The sequence below is a fragment of the Rhincodon typus genome, chromosome 45 (assembly GCF_021869965.1).
Source record: "Rhincodon typus isolate 14 chromosome 45, sRhiTyp1.1, whole genome shotgun sequence".
In the NCBI taxonomy this organism is placed as follows: domain Eukaryota; kingdom Metazoa; phylum Chordata; class Chondrichthyes; order Orectolobiformes; family Rhincodontidae; genus Rhincodon; species Rhincodon typus.
In genome coordinates this window covers 5,793,795-5,810,826 of record NC_063376.1, presented here as the reverse complement: position 1 = coordinate 5,810,826, position 17,032 = coordinate 5,793,795, and the positions used below count along the sequence as shown (strand labels likewise).

General features: G+C 45.6%; 1 protein-coding gene across 2 annotated transcripts in view; it reads left to right on the top strand.

Annotated features, from left to right (window-relative positions):
* LOC109938228 (actin-like protein 6B) overlaps window positions 1–17,032 on the top strand; it is a 53,961-nt gene that overhangs the window by 30,674 nt on the left and 6,255 nt on the right. For both annotated transcript variants that reach the window (XM_048619978.1, XM_048619980.1), the window contains exons 6-11: window positions 971–1,065; window positions 5,380–5,486; window positions 8,327–8,416; window positions 9,309–9,370; window positions 12,387–12,501; window positions 16,397–16,477. In XM_048619978.1, coding sequence (XP_048475935.1) covers window positions 971–1,065; window positions 5,380–5,486; window positions 8,327–8,416; window positions 9,309–9,370; window positions 12,387–12,501; window positions 16,397–16,477 — 550 coding nt within the window. The remainder of the gene's footprint in view (window positions 1–970; window positions 1,066–5,379; window positions 5,487–8,326; window positions 8,417–9,308; window positions 9,371–12,386; window positions 12,502–16,396; window positions 16,478–17,032) is intronic.

Here is a 17,032-nt window from a genome sequence, read left to right as displayed (position 1 = left end):
GTCTGGAACACGATCCTGACAGTGCTCCCCGGTCTGGAACACGATCCTAACCGCGTATCCCCGTCTGGAACATGATCCTGTGTGCTGCTGACCACAGCATGAGCTGGACTGAGTGATATGTTCCCGTGTTCCCCAACAGGCAAAGAAAAACTGACCTTTTTCTGATCCCTCGGGACCCATGCTCAAGTAGAATTTTCCACATTTTAGTCTTAATCGCAGATGTTTATTCCTGTAAAGGGCTCATTCTTACTTCAAAGATTAATGAGACATGAGGCACCTATCAATGTCTCCGAGACCAGCAAATAGGCAGGTACTAATACAGTTGAAGATGATGTCTTTTGCAGAGATATTAAACTGATGCCCTGACTGTTTTCTCAGGTAGACTTCAGATCCTGGGCCACTACTGGAAGCAGAGTAGGGGAAATCTCCCAGTTTATTCTTCAACTAACATCATTAAAATGGATTGACCTGATGCTGTTTGTGTCATAGTGCAGGTTGGCTATTGCCTTTCCTGCTTTACATCAGATACCACACTTAACTATCTCACTTTGGGAAGCTGTAAAAGGTGCTACAGAAATGCAAGTCTTCTTTAATTCCCTTGAAGCATTTGAAAGTTGCCTAGTCGGCACTGAAGTGCGTGCCCATTGTAGTAACATAGGGAATAGCTAAGACACGCACAGCAAGATCCCACCAAACAGCACACGCCATAAAAGCATAACCTGTTTTCACTGGTGATCTTTGAGGGATAAATACTGGCCGAAGGACACTGGGTGGAGAATTTGTGGCCACGGGGTTTTCTAACATCCACCTCAGACTGTGGAGGGATGGTTTGAACATCCCACGTGTGGAATGCTTCGGGATGAATCGTAAACGCAAGTGTCTTTCTCCATTGCGCACCTACAACTGGCCTCACCGTTTTGGTGTGCATTCCGCAATCTCTCCTTAACTGTCCCCTCTCCCACCGCGACAGCTTCGCCAACGGGCGGTCCACAGGCCTCGTTCTCGACAGTGGCGCGACCCACACCACCGCCATTCCTGTGCACGACGGCTACGTCCTGCAGCAAGGTAGGAGCCTTTCTGTTCTCAATGTGGACGGGTTCTACTCAGTAATCGTCCCCCCTTTCTGTGTTTCTCGCCTCCTAGCTGCGCCTCACCTATGGGTGCCCCCTCTGGCTTGGGTACAGGTTCCATGAGCGGTGTCCATTCAGATCCAAGCTAGTCAGTAATCCAGTCTTTTTTTTCCAATGTAGAGAGAGTTTGTTAACTACTCAGTCTTAGAACTCCTTCCATAGACCCGAAACGTTAGCTCTGTTTTTTTACTTCACAGATTTTGCCAGACCTGCTGAGCTTTTCCAGCAACTTCTGTTTTTGTTCCTGATTTAGAGCATCCACAGTTCTTTCAGTTTTTGTTTCTTTTTTTAGTCAACCTGTTTGGATATGTTATAGAGTTGTACAGCACGGAAACAGACTCATCGCTCCAACTCATCCATCCCAACCAGATATCCTAAATTAATTTGGTCCCATTTGCCAGCATTTGGCCCATATCCCTCTAAACGCTTCCTATTCATGTACCCATCCAGATGCCTTTTAAATGTTGTAATTGTACCAGCCTCCACCACTTCCTCTGGAAGCTCATTCTATACATGCACCACCCTCTGTGTGAAAAACAGAAATTAGGTCCCTTTAAATCTTTCCCCTCTCACCTTAAACCTATACCCTCTAGTTTTGGACTCCCCTACCCTGGGATAAAGGCCTTGGCTATTCACTTATCCATGCCTCATGATTTTATAAACATCTATAAGGTCACCCCTCAATCACCAACCCTCCAGGGAAAATAGCCCCAGCCTATTCAGCCTTTCCCTGTAGCTCAAACCTTCCAACCCTGGCAACATCCTTGTAAATCTTTTCTGCACCCTTTCAACTTTCACAACATCTTTCCTATAGCAAGGAGACCAGAATTGAATGCAGTATCCCAAAAGTGGCCTTAGCAATGTCCTGTAGAGCCGCAACATGACATCCCAACTCGGTTACTCAATACGTGAGACCTAATCGGCAGCGGGGGTAGATGACTCAGTGAGTCGGAACTGAGGGGTGGGAAAGAGGGCGAATAATCTGTCTAGGTTCCCAGTGCCAACTCCTGGACCAATAAAGGCAAGTGTACCATACGCCGCCTTCACCATCCTGTCTACCTGTGACTCCACCTTCAAGGAACAATGAACCTGCACTCCAAGATCTCTTTGTTTGGCGAATCTTCCCAGGACCGTACCATTAAGCGTATTAAGCACTGACACATATTCTAACACATTCCATGACTGTCTGGGCCTTCTGACCCAAAAGTAGGGAGAGTCTCACTGTACACAGGACCATTGTTTCCCTGTTTTATCTATCCAGTCAATTAATTTATCAATCAACCCAAATCATTTGTTTGGCTACCTGCTATATTAACACACACTTTCTTCACCAACTACCCCCCCCCCCGCTTCCCCCATCCACCAGCCCCTCTGTAGCGCCTCTCCAAATGCCAACTCTCACCTATTTCCCTGGAGTATCCTGCAATCATAAAAGCACAGAATAGTTCAGTACTGAAGGAGGCCATTCAGCTCATCGAGTATACAATAGCTCCTTCGAAGAGGAATCCAGTTAGCCCTGCTCCCCCCTCCACCCTTTCCACATATCCCTGCAATTTATTCTGAAGAACTGTTACTGGACCCAAAATGCCAACTCTGCTTTCAGTCCAAAGATGCTGCCAGATCTGTTGAGTTTTTCCAGCTATTTCTGTTTTGGTTTCTGATTTCCAACATCTGCAGTTCTTCGAGTTTATTTTTCGCCTTCAATTTATTTCTTCATTCTAGTATTTGTCCAATTCTGTGTTGCAAGTCACTGTTGAACCTGTTGGCACCATGTTATCAGGCATTTCTAAATCCTAACATCTTGCCATGTAAATAAATCATTTCCAAATTTCACCTTGAGATTTTCATAGCCTATATTGACGACCTAGACTTGAATGTATGAAGATACAATTTCACAATTTACAGACGACACAAAACGAGGAGGTATTCTGAACTGTGAGGACGGTAATGAGAGACTTTAGGAGACAGGTCAGTGGAATGGTGTCACTGTGGTAATGTCACTGGACTACTAGTCTAGAGGTGCAAATTAATGGTTTGAGGACACGAGTTCAAATCCCACCAAGGCAGACAGTAAAATTTAAATTCAATTGCTAAATCTAAAATCGAAAGCTAGTCTCGGAGGGACCTGGGGTCCTTGTGCATGAATCACATAAAATTGGTTTGCAGATGCAGCAAGTAATGAAGAAGGCAAATGGAATATTGTCCTTCATTGCTAGAGGGATGGAGTTTAAAAACAGGGAGGTTATGCTGCATCTCTACAGGGAGCTGGTGAGGCCATACCTGGAGTACTGCATACAGTTTTGGTCTCCTTACTTGAGAAAGGATATACTGGCACTGGAGAGGGTGCCAGGTTGATTCCGGAGTTGAGAGGGTTGGCTTATGAGGAGAGATTGAGTAGAGTGGGACTTGGAATTTAGAAGAATGAATGGGGATCTTATAGAAACATATAAAATTATGATGGGAACAGATAAGATAGAAGCAGGGACGTGTTTCCACTGGCAGATGAAACTAGAACTAGGGGGCACAGCCTCAAAATAAGGGGGAGCAGATTTAGGACTGAGCTGAGGAGGAATTTTTTCACCCAAAAGGTTGTGAATCTGTGGAATTCCTGCTCAGTGAAGCTGTTGAGGCTACCTCGTTGAATGATTTTAAGGCAGAGATAGATAGATTTTTGAACAGTAAAGGAATTAAGGGTTAGGGAGAGTGGGTGGGTAAGTGGAGGTGAGTCAACGGAAAATCAGTTATGGTCTCGAGGGGCCAGATGGCCAACTCCTGCTCCTGGTTCTTATGTTCTTATTGCGACCATGAAACTACCATCAGTAGTTGTGCAGACATATTCAATGCCCGTTAAGGAGGGAAATCTGCTACCTCTACCCAGTCCTACCCCTGACTCCAGACACACAGCGACATGAATGACTGTTAACTGCCTTGGCTCAGTTTGAAGGCAATTGTAAGTCGGCAGCAGAGTTTAATGCAGGGAAGGACAAAGTGATTCATAATCACAGAATTATTAATTTCATCCAGTGGAGTCTTATCAACTTTAAGTACAGACAGCCCATCCAATACCTTCAAGTGCCTGAATTACTGCCTCTTTCTCCATAACATGGGCAGCATCTTCTTCCTTGGTAGAAGAACCGGAAGAGGCAATATAAACTGAAAGGTGTGCTTCTAAAGGGGGTGAAACAGCAGAGGGACCTGGGTTTCATCCCTGTTATAAATAATTGAAGGTGATGGGTCAAAAGCATTTACTAAGCCATAAGGAATCCAAGGCTTTATAAATATACACACAAAAATGAGACTGATGATGAACTTTCAGAAAACACTAGTTTGACCTCAGGCAGAGTACAGTACCTGGGTGCACGTTTAAGAAAGATAGAGAAGGTGCAGAAAAGATTCATGAGAATGGTTGCAGTGATGAGGAAGTTCAGTTGCATCAAACAGTCGATCTCGAACAGAGCGGCTTGCGAGAGGGTTGTTAAGAGCCTGGAACAATGCCACACAGAGTGGTCACAATCTGGAATGCACTGCCTGAGAGTGGGGTGGAGGCAGAGAGAGTACTGGATTATTATCCGGAGAGAAAGAACATGCGGGTCTTTGGAGAGAAGCCAGGGGAGTGGCAGTAGGTGAGCTGCCCTTGCACAGTGGACCTAACCACCTCCTTCTGTCCTGGAACTATTCTCCGATCTCATGGTTCTTTTGTCAGTTTGCTCAGCTCTATCAAATCTCCTCATAACTTGATGTGCTGGAAGGAAGGAAGGCCCAGCTTCTCCGACCTCTACATAATTTTATTCCCTTCCCTCCCTGGTACTAGTTTTATCAATCTCCTCTGCAACTTCTCCAAAGTCTTCACAACCTTTCAAAAGTGTGGCACAATCCTGCCACTGGGGTCAGACTAGTGCTGCATAAAGTTGGTTGATCTGCTGTGAGGAGAAAAGGTGACCAATTTTTGTCCATTTCTTCTGGCAATGACCGTCAGGTGTGCATTTCTTTACATTCCAGTTCACGGGATGGGCTGAAGAGGAACTTGTACATCAAATCCTTGCATGGTGGATTCTAGGAGCACAGGGGATTGTGGGAATTGTGGCTGCCATTACTGGTAAATTGGCTTCATTCAGCAAGGGGCTGTGGGCTGCTGATCAGCACTGGGAACCCAGACAGATTGTTCGACCTCTTTCCCACCCCTCAGTTCCGACTCACTGAGTCATCTACCCCCGCTGCCGATTAGGTCTCACATCTTTGTTTCCTCCAGGCATTGTCAAGTCACCCCTGGCTGGGGATTTCATCTCGATGCAGTGCCGGGAGCTGTTTCAGGAAATGAACATGGAAATCACTCCGCCTTACACAATCGCCTCGAAGGTACGCAACGCACGGGAGCGCCAACAGCCGGACTAGAGAATAATCATTGGCCTGGAGTGAGTTACCAACAGTGATCTAATCAAGGGATTTGGGCGGGGGGGGGTTATGTATAGAATAACAGATACCCAGGCATGAGTTACAGACTGGAATGGAATTGAGGGGTTCAGGAGGTTTATATATAGAATAACAGATGCCCGGAATGCGTTACAGACGGGGATTGAGTTGAGATTTTCAGTAGTGGGGGGTTAGATCATTAATAGTAGATACGCAGGAGGATGAGTTATCCATGTAACATGCAATGGAAATCTAGAGTGTTTTCCAAAAAGCTGGTGTTACTCAGGAGTGGAGGTTGTATTACTTAGATCATTCAAGTCTGAGTTGGATAGATATTCATTGGTAAGGGCATTGTTAATGATCCTAGCTGATGTTAACACTGAACAAGTCAGATCCCAGAGCGAAATCTTTTAAATGCTAACTTTGTTTTATGTAAGTGTGGAAATCAGTAGCTGAACACATCCACAAGAGACTGTCAGTATAGTTTTGACACAGAGAGTAAAAATATTTATTAAGTAAGAAAAAACACACAAACTATATTACACTATATATTAACTATATCGAACGATTCATTCCTTTTGCCCCATCAGTATCCTCACAAACGCTGAAACATCAGTGAAGTGATATCGCTATTTTCACACAAAGGCTCCCTGCTCAGACTCATGCTGGTACAGCTGTAACCAGTTTCCTTTCAATCAATTTCTGCAGTCACAAGGTGATTTTTCCCTTTATCTAATGTTTATTCCCAGTATGACTAAAACAAACTGCGAACTAAACTATTATCTTCATTCAGAACAATTACTTAAGTTCCCTGAACTTAGTGTGCAGTAAATGTTTCACTCTCTGGCATACACCACACTGAGTGATTTTTTTTTTAGATTTTTCTCTTTCTCCCTGTCATTGGACCTCTGATTCTGGAAGCAATACTGAACTACTACACTGAACTGTTCACCTCAAGGGCCTACCTCAATGAAATGCATGGACACAAAACAGACCTCCAGACATTTCAGTACAAGTCCGTAAGAACACTCAAAAATGAGACTAAACCACACATCTCACTTTTTAACACATAAAAAGAAAACAAAAATTCAGTTTAAAGTTATACATTGTTATAGTATTGACTGGTATGGAGCAATTGTGGGGCAATGGGTTGAGGCACAGATCACCTATAAACTCAATGAATGTCAGGACACATTGGAGGGGATGAATGGCCTGCTCCTGTTGAGTTACAAACTGGACTGTAGGCAATTCTAGTTTTACTTAAGATCTTGGGAATTCTTTTTTGTTTACATCCCTACATATATTGCTGACAAGGCCAGCAGTCCTTTGAACTGAGTGGTTTTCTCAGCCATTCTCAGCTAGTGTTGTAGGGATTCAGGTACATAATTCTTTGAAGTTTGCATCACATGCAGACAGGGTGGTTAAAAGGCACTTAGCACACTTGTCTTCATTGCTCGGACCATTGAGTATAGGAGTTGGGACTTACGTTGAGGTTGTGCAGGATGTTGGTGAGGCCCCTTCTGAGGTACTGTGTGCAACTCCAGTCGCCCTGTTATAGGAAGGATATTAGTAAGCTGGAGAGGGTTCAGAAGAGATTTATCAGGATGTTGCCAGGATTGGAGGATTTCAGTTATAAGGAGAGGTTGGATAGGCTGGGACTTTTTTCATTGGAGCGTAGGACGTTAGGGGGTGATGTTATAGAGGTTTATAAAAGCATGAAGGGCATAGATAAGGTGAATGGAAGGTGTCTTTTTCCTAGATTTCAAGATACGGGGGCATATTTTTAAGGTGAGAGGAAAAAGATTTTAAAGAGACATGAGCAGCAAATTTTTTACACCGAGAGTGAGTCATGTGTGAAATGAACTGCCAGAGGAAGTGGTGGATGCGGGTGCAGTTTCAACATTCAAAAAATGCTTGGATAAGATCATGAATAGGAAAGGTTTGGAGGGATATTTAATTTGACTTAAATTTCCCCCAGTTGCTCCGGTGCGGATTGAAGGTGTCACAGAATCTCTACCTCAGTAATATGGCTATTGTCATAATAATGGTTGATTATACCCTAAAATAAGGCTGAAGAAATGGTGACCTGAGGTAAAGGGTTACACAGAAACATGGAAAGTTGGAGCATGAATAGGCCATTCAGCCCTTCAAGCCTGCTCCACCATTCAATATGATCATTCAACTCAGTACCTTATTCCCCAGTTTCTCCACATACCCCTTTGATCCTTTTAGCCTCAAGAACAATATCTAACTCCTTCTTCAAACCATTCAATATTTTGGTCTCAATCGCTTTCAATGGCAGAGAATTCCACAGGATTGGAGGTTGGGGTGTCATGGTCACTCAGTGGTTAGCACTGCTGCCTTGCAACGCCAGGGACCCGGGTTTGATTCCACCCTCAGACAACTGTCTGTGTGGAGTTGCACATTCTCCCTGTGTCTGCGTGGGTTTCCTCCGGATGCTCCGGTTTCCTCCCACAGGCCAAAGACGTGTAGGTCAGATGGATTGGCCATGGTAATTTACCCATAGTATCTTGGGATGCGCAGGCTAGGTGGGTTGGCCATGATAAATTGTCCCCAAGTGTCCAGGGATGTGCAGGCCAGGTGGGTTAGCCATGGGAAATGCAAGGTTACAGGGATAGGATTAGGGGGGTTGGATCTAGGTGGGATGCTCTTTGGAGGGTCAGTGTGGACTCAATGGGCCGAATGGCCTGCTTCCACACTGTAGGGATTCTATCAGCGGATGTTGGGATGGTGGCTGATTCTGTTTCATCTTATAACTGGTGCAGGAGCCTGTTCGTGAAGGTGCCTCGCCGAATTGGAAGAGAAAGGAGAAGATCTCCCACGTCACCAAATCCTGGCATAACTACATGTGCAATGTAGGTCAGACCAGCGCCTTGGCAGGGCTCGGGGTTTGTAGGGCATCGTGTCAGGCATCTAACTTTGGAGGTTTTATTCACAAGACCTTCCTGCTCCTAACAGCCCCGCCTCTCGTGTCATGCCAAAGGCTGCCTGAAACATTCATTTTCACTGCACCCCACCTCCTTTCGACCAATTGAAAAACACAAACAGTTTCAGTTTATCCAATTGGATGATTCACATGAAATGGCCCCTCATTGTCCATGAGTATTTTCAGAAGTAACAAATTGTAAAAGTTTGAAAATCTCTTTCTGCCAGAAAAATCTCTTGATTTTTCTGCCGGGGCTTAGCCTGCTATAGTGTCCTTCTTCAGTGTCGATCTTTGATTCGCGGATGCTCCAGACCATTCCTGGTTGAGTAGTGCACTGGCACTCAATCTGGCCTTGAATCCCACCCAAAGGAGAGATGCTGGGAGGTGGAAATGTGGGGTGCGGGGGTTGTGGAGGGCTCCTTGAGACCTACGTCCTGTTTTGGAGTCGTACTGAGCACTTATCTGGAGACGATGGAGAGGAAGCCCATCAGGGTTAAATAAAGATGGCTATCGCGGCTGAATTGCATGCTGGGTTAGCCCTGCCTTCATTGCTTCCTACTGTAGCACAGAGGAAGAGGGGATGGCTCCGACTGCAGAAACTTCCTTCATGCTGTCTCTTCCCCATTGTCTTCTGTGCATTGTGAGACAGAGGGTTTCCATTGCAGGGAGACACCTGTGTCAAGGCTGAACTGAAGGGGGTACGATATCATGATGGAATTTCCCACCAGGAATTTGCCTGCTTTTAGCTAGAGAGGAGAAATTTCTGATTTGGCTACAGAGTGAGATGCTTAACAATCATCTTTTTTCTTTTGGATGGACAGGAAGTAATCCAGGATTTCCAAGCTTCCGTTCTGCAAGTTTCTGACTCACCATATGACGAACAGTGAGTACCACCCTTTTGTTAGGCAGGGTGACACAGTTTGGGTGCATAGTTGGGAATAAGGTGCTAGTCCTGCTACAACAACAACCTGCGAGAAGCTTTACACCCAGGAGGAGACAGTCCCACCCGATTGGCACCCCATCCACCACCTTCAGCATTGACTCCCTCCACTACCACCACTGATTGGCAACAGGGTTTACCATGTCACTTTGAACAGTAAAGCAGGCTCGATGGGCTAAATGGCAAACTCCTGTTCCTGTTTTTTCAGATCTTATTGATTGACAAGATGCTTCTCCAACAGCACCTTCCAAACCCACGACTGCTACCATCTAGAAGGAATCAAATCCAGGGAACATTACCAGCTACAAATTCCAAGCCGCACAGCACGTGGAGTCAGAAATATACCGATGTTTCTTCCATGTCGTTGGGTCAAAATCCTGTAATTCCCTCCCTAATGGCACTGTGTGGGTGTCCGTATGTAACACAGACTGAAACGGTTCAAGGTGGCAGCTCACCACCACCTTCTCAACGGGGCAATTAGGGATGGGCCACAGATGTTGTCACCAACCCCAGTGACACCTATAACCCGTAAAAGAATATTTCTTTTAAAAATTGAATGGCAGAAGTAGATTGAGGGGCTGATTGGCCTCCTGTTATTTGTATTGTGAAGAAGACCATAATTCTATCATCAGTAGAGGTGTTTCTATCATACAATAGGGGCATTTAAGAGACTTTTAGATAAGCAGATGAATATGCAAGGAATGGAGGGATATGGATCAAGGGCAGGCAAAAGGAATTAAGTTAATTTGACATCAGGTTTGGCACAACATCATGGGCTGAAGGGCCCATTCCTGTGCTGTACAGTTCTATATTCTATAATTCATTTTTCCAGTCTGATTGACTCTTGTCGAAGAGATCAGTGTAAGCATCTTGGGCAAGTATGTCGAACTAAACTCTGTTGATGCTTCAGATGGGTGGAGATAAGCTGAAGGAGGGGCAATACTTAGGGAAGGGGCATTCCTGGGAGATAGGGCAGTCCTGAGGAACAGAGCCATATAGAAGTGGGACTGGAAGATAGTCATGGGAAGCAGATAGATATGGGATAGGCCTAGGAAGCAGAGTGGGAGAATGGGCTAAGGAGACAGATTTGGACTAGGCTTGATAGGACTAGGTGTGTGTACAATAAGAAACGGATATGGGAAAGATATCTACAAAATGGGCCTGGAGGACAGGCCTGAGTGAAATGAGTCAAGCAAGTGTACCTTGAGTTTGTTAATTTAGTAATGATTGGAATTGATTTAGCTTTGTGCTTTAACCAAGGTACTGCTTTCATATGAGGAGATCATTTAAGAGTTGGGAATCTGGGGGAGTAGTCTGACAATGGTGCATGATACAGCCTTAGGAGATGAGGTAAAGACAGGTTGGAGACAGGCCTAGGACTCAGGTCTTCGAGGCAGGTCCTGCAGATGCGCTTTGGAGTCAAGCCTAGGAAATGGAGATGGGCTGGAGACCTGGGAAACAGGTTTTACCCAGGAGATGGATTGGGAGTCAGGCCTAGGAAACAGTACGTCAAGATGAGCCTGGGTTGGGAGACACGCCTGAAAAACAAAATGCGAGTCTGGCTGGCCTAGCATCAGACCTAGGAAAAAGGCCAAGTAGCATGGGCGGGTGTATGAGACAGGCCTAGGAGATGGGCCTTGATTGCAGATTTATACAGCATGGAAACAGACTCTTCGTTCCAACAAATCCATGCTGACCAGATATCCTAAATTAATCTAGTCCCATTTGCCAGCATTTGGCCCATATCCCTCTAAACCCTTCCTACTCATATACTCATCCCGATGCCTTTTAAATGTTGTCATTATACCAGGCTCCACCACTTCCTCTGGCAGAATATTCCACACACGCACCACCCTCTGCGTGAAAAAGTTGCCCTTTAGGTCCCTTTTAAACTCTTCCCCTCTCACCTTAAACCGATGCCCTCTAGTTTTAGAATCATAGAATCCCTACGGTGTGGAAACAGGCCCTTCAGCCCAACAAGTCCACACCGAACCTCAGAGCATCCCACCCAGATCCATCCCCCTATAACTCACCTAATCTACACCTCCCTGAACACTACAGGCAATTTAGCATGGCCGATCTACCTAACCTGCACATCTTTGGACTGTGGGAGGAAACCGGAGCACCCGGAGGAAACCCACACAGACATGGGGAGAACGTGCAAACTCCACGCAGACAGTCGCCCGAGGCTGGAATCAAACCTGGGTCCCTGGTGCTGTGAGGCAGCAGTGCTAACCACTATGCCACCCACAATAATTTCCTCTACATTTTCCCTGTCAAGATAGTAGCATCAGGTTGAACATATAAATTACAAGTATCAGAATGATCGTTGATTTCCATCAGCGGGATTGGGACTCGAACCCCTGAACTGTTGATTCGGAGGCGGAAGTGTTAGGCCATTGAGTCACAGCGCACAATGAGTCTCCCCTATCCTGGGAAAAAGACCTTGGCTGTCTACCCTATCCATGCCCCTTATGATTTTATAAACCTCTATCAGGTCACTCCTCAGCCTCCAGCGCTCCAGGGAAAATAGCCTCGGACTATTCAGCCACTCCCCATAGCTCAAACCCTCCGGCCCCGGCAACCTCCTTGTAAATCTTTTCTGAACCTTTTCAAAGTTTCACAAGGACTTTCCTACAGCAGGGAGACCAGAATTGAATGCATTATTCCAACCAATTTCCTGTAGAACCACAACATGACATCCCAACTCCTATACTCAATGCACTGACCAATAAAGGCAAGCGTACCAAACGCCTTCTTCACCGCCCTGTCTACCTGCAACTCCAGTTTCAAGGAACTATAAACCTGTATCCTCAAGGTCTCTTTGTACAGCAACACTCCCTAGGACCCTACCATTATGTGTCATGGTTTCTATCCCTGTGTGATGATACTTCTCAAGGACTCAGCCAGCCTTCTGCAATCATGTTGCCTCCTAAATCTAGTCTTTTCTTCACTGAAGGGTTGCTGCTCAAATGCCTACCATCCATTATGAGATGCCCAATGGCTACAACTGCGACTATGGAGCTGAGAGGCTACGGATACCTGAGGGCCTGTTCGATCCCTCCAATGTCAAGGTATGAGTGTGGGGTTAAGGCTGTGTGCGCTTGGTATCTCCCAGTCTGTTAAACTTGTGCAGGGAATCAGATTGCTTGTATCCCGGTGCACATAGTCCTGTTGTGAACGGATGGAAACACTAGAACCTGGGGCAGCACATGGCTCAGTGGTTAGCACTGCTGCCTCACAGTGCCAGGGACCCAGGTTCGATTCCAGCCTTGGGCGACTATCTGTGTGGAGTTTGCACATTCTCCCTGTGTCTGCATGGGTTTCCTCTGGGTGCTCTGGTTTCCTTCCACGGTCCAAAAGGTATGCAGGTTAGGGTGGATTGGCCATGCTAAATTGCCCATAGTGTGCAGGCTAGGTGAATTAGCCATGGGAAATGCAGGGTTACAGGGATAGGGTATTGGGGTGAGTCTGGATGGGATGCTGTTTGGAGGGGTGGTGTGGACATGATGGTCTGAATGGCCTGCTTCCACATTGTAAGGATTTCATGATTTCTGTGAACCCAACCTGTTAGTGGGTTTGAGCAATTGCTACAGATGATTACTTTAAGTAGATTTTCCCTGGCTTTGCTTATGGCAGCTCTAAAGATTCAAGAGGACTAAGAGGCAGTATACCATGTAATTGTGTAGTATTCTGCTATTAAAGTGTATGTCTCTGCGTGGCTTGTCCATTGGAGGCCTCAGGTTCAATCTGTTGAAGATCTAATATTGAGGTCACCTAGAGTCCAATTGCCCTTAACCACTACTGAAGGTCAGTTAGAGATTAATTGCTTTTTTAATTATTTTAAGATGCTGCTTGTTCACTGGCAGTCACCAGCTCCTGCATTGCTGATTTATTGGTATGATAATTGAGTCAGACAGGCACAATTGAGGCATTTTTGTGTGATAGTTTCAAGTGGGATGAAGGTGCAACACTTTTGCAAGTTCTTCCTCACCAGACAGTATTGAACGGGGGCCCCACCTTAGCTCAGCTACAGAGATAGCAAATGTCCAAAGGCTGTTCCACTACAGCTGACATCCAGAAATTCATCCTGGTCAAAACTAGCAAGCAATTCCACTCCCAGGTAGTGGTCTGCACATTATGGAAAAAAGGCATCCGCGCTTCTCCATCGGGTGTCCATCAAACAGGTCTAGCTTTCTAAAAAGTGTGGATGAACAACCTCAGAGTTTTAACGATTGTCATAAGGAGCCACAAAGGTGATGCTTTTAATCTTACACCCGTTAGTACTAAGCCACATGACACCAGACTTGGAAAAGACAGTTAACGATTCAGAAATAACACCACAGAGACCGGTATCCTGTCACCAAGCCTCCCTTTATTTACACGCAGAGAGTCCTTGACACTGATCGAGCTCCGTTAGAGCTGGCTCTCAGAATGAACAGAATGTCTGACATTCCTGTTTATATTCATCAGCCAGGGCTCCCCGACTGGACCAGGCTAACAGCCCTAATCAGGGAACTCAGATTCTATGAGATCCACCCGGCTGACCTCATTACATTCAAAACAGAGGAGTACTGAATTTCCATGAGAATGACAGACCAACTTCATGCTGCGCATGCTGTATAAATTCTGTATCTCCTGCAATCTGTTACATCAATACTATAAGCTAATGATTTATTTTATGTAAACCTGTTGCAATCTTATACACCTGGATCAAATCTCCCCTCAACCCTCTTTGGTCCAAGAATAATCCCAGTTTCACCAAATGAACCTTGTAGCTAAAATCCCTCAAATCTGGAATCATATTTTAAAATCTCTTATGGAGATTTTAACCTCTTCTTGAGGACCTCACATCATTTCTAAAGCACAGTGACCCAAACTGACTGTGATATTGTAGTTAGGTCTTCACCAGAGTCATATAGCACGGAAACAGACCCTTCGGTCCAACCAGTCCATGCCAACCACAATACCAAACTAAACTAGTCCCACCTGCCTGTGCTTGGCCCACATCCCTCCAAACATTTCCTACTCACGTACTTATTCAAATGCCTTCATCTGGCAGTTCATTCCACACATGAACTACTCTGTGTAAAAAGAGTTGCCCCCATGTCCTTTATAACTCTTTCTCCTCTCACCTTAAAAATATTCCCCCTAGTTTTGAAATCCTCCACCCTAGAGAAAAGACTACCTATTAACCTTATCCATGCCCCTCATAATTTTATAAACCTCTTTAATGTCACCTCTCAACTTCCTAGGCTCCAGTGAAAAAAGTCCCAGCCTGTCTTTATACTGAAACCTTCCATTCTTGGCAACATCCAGGTAAATCTTTTCTGAACCCTCTCCAATTTAGTAATATCCTTCCTGTAGCAGTGTGACCAGAACGGTACACAGTGCTCCAAAAGAGGTCTCGCCAGCTTCCTGTACAACCTCAACATGACGTCCCAATTCAACATTCAACTAGATCATGGCTGATCTCCTAACATGATGCCTTTGACCTGCTCCAAGACCATGTCCCTCAATATCTCTAACATGTAGAAACCAATCAAATCCTGGCTTAAACATGCTGAATGACAGCCTTCTTGGATTGACCACCCTCTGAGCGAAGACGTTTCTCCTCCTCTCAGTCTGAAATGGCCTGCCATTTATTATCCACCATCTTGGCGACCTCTCTGTTCTTAAGCTTCACCGACTGCAGGCCAACCAGAATGCCATGGCTGTATCCTTGTTCCTGCACCATAGAAAGCATTCTGTCTGGATGCATCACGGCCTAGTACAGCACTGCTCTGCCCAGGACCGGAAGAAACTACAGAAAGTTGTGAACACAGTCCAGTCCATCACACAAGCCAACCTCCAAGCCATTGACTCCATCTACACTTCCCACTGCCTCGGGAAGGCAGCCAACATCATCAAAGACCCCTCCCACTCCGGTCATAATCTCTTCCAAACTCTTCTGTCATGCAGAAGGTACAAAAGCTTAAACACACGTATCAACAGGTTTAAGAACAGCCTCACCTCCACTGTTATTGGATTTCTGAATGGACCTCTCAAATTTTAAATTTAAATGTTGACCTCGCTCTTTGTGCATCTTCTCTGCAGCAGTAACATGGTATTCCTCGCTCTGTTCTATTGCCCTAATACACTTCGTATGGTATTATGTGCCTGTACTGCATGCAAAACAAAACTTTTCACTCTATCTAGGTACATGTGACAATAATAAATCAAATCAAATTAAAACCGCATCCCTGACAAGGTCCAGTGCAGCATAGGATCACGGGGATTAGGAGCAGGAAGAAGCCATTCAGCCCCTCAAGCCTGCTCCAGCATTCAACAAGATCATGGCAGATCTTGTACATCACCATTTTCCTGCACTTTCCTTTCTTATCTTCAATATCTAGAAATCTATCAATCTCTGTCTCAAACATACTGAATGGCTGAGCCTCTGAATGAGACAACTGCTAAGATTCACCAGCCTCTGAGTGAGTAAACCCCTCCTCCCCTCAGTCCTAAATGGGTGAGTCCCTTATTCTGCAATTGAGTCCCTTTAGGATCCAATCCTCATCCTGTCCCTTATCATCGAATCCCTACAGTGCAGATAGAGGCCATTCAGCTCATCAAGTCTGCACTGACTCTCTGCAGGGCGTCACACCCAGATCCACTCCATCCATGTAACCCTGCATTTCCCATGGCTAATCCAACTAGCCCACTCAACACAGGACACTATAGAATGGCCAATCCACCTAACCTGCACATCTTTGGACTGTGGGAGGAAACCAGAGCACCTGGAGGAAACACATGCAGGCACAGGGAGAGTGTGCAAACTCCACCCAGACAGTTGCCTGAGGGTGGAATTGAACCCGGGTCCCTGGCGCTGCAAGGCAGCAGGAGCTAACCACTAAGCCACCTTGCCGCCTTATGTCATGTTGCCTGTACCTGCTTGTGGAATTTGACAGCCTGCTTGTGTTCTTCCAGGGACTATCGGGGAACACGATGCTGGGTGTCAGTCACGTCGTCACTACCAGCATAGGGATGTGTGACATCGATATTCGGCCGGTGAGTGCGTTGTCAGGGCATCTTTCTGAATCATCTCACAGAGTTGTTCCGTTGTTGACGGCTGCCTCGGGTTTTGCCACTGAGAAGAAGATTGCCCAGTGTGATCTCAGACATGTGACTGGTGGTTCCCCTCAGAATACACATCCCTCCCCATATTGTGTTTCAAAGTCTCTCATAGTTTTGATCAACACACTTAGAATTTCACAACTGCTGAAAAGAAAGAAATATTATTGAAGCTTGCACTCATCAGAACAAATGCAAGAATGCAAAATTTCAGATGCTCACATCCGTTGATATTTTTTCTGTGGTATAAATTGTTGCGAGTGTTTGAAATTTGGCATTCTTGCCAGTGTCCTGATGCGTACGAGGTGAAAAACTCAGACAACATGTCTCTCTTTGCAGCAGAGATAGTAGGAACTGCAGATGCTGGAGAATCCGAGACAACAAGGTGCAGGGCTGGATGAACACAGCAGGCCAAGCAGCATCATAGGAGCAGAGAGGCTGACGTTTCGGGCCTCGACCCTTCATCAGAAAAGCTTTTCTGATGAAGGGTCT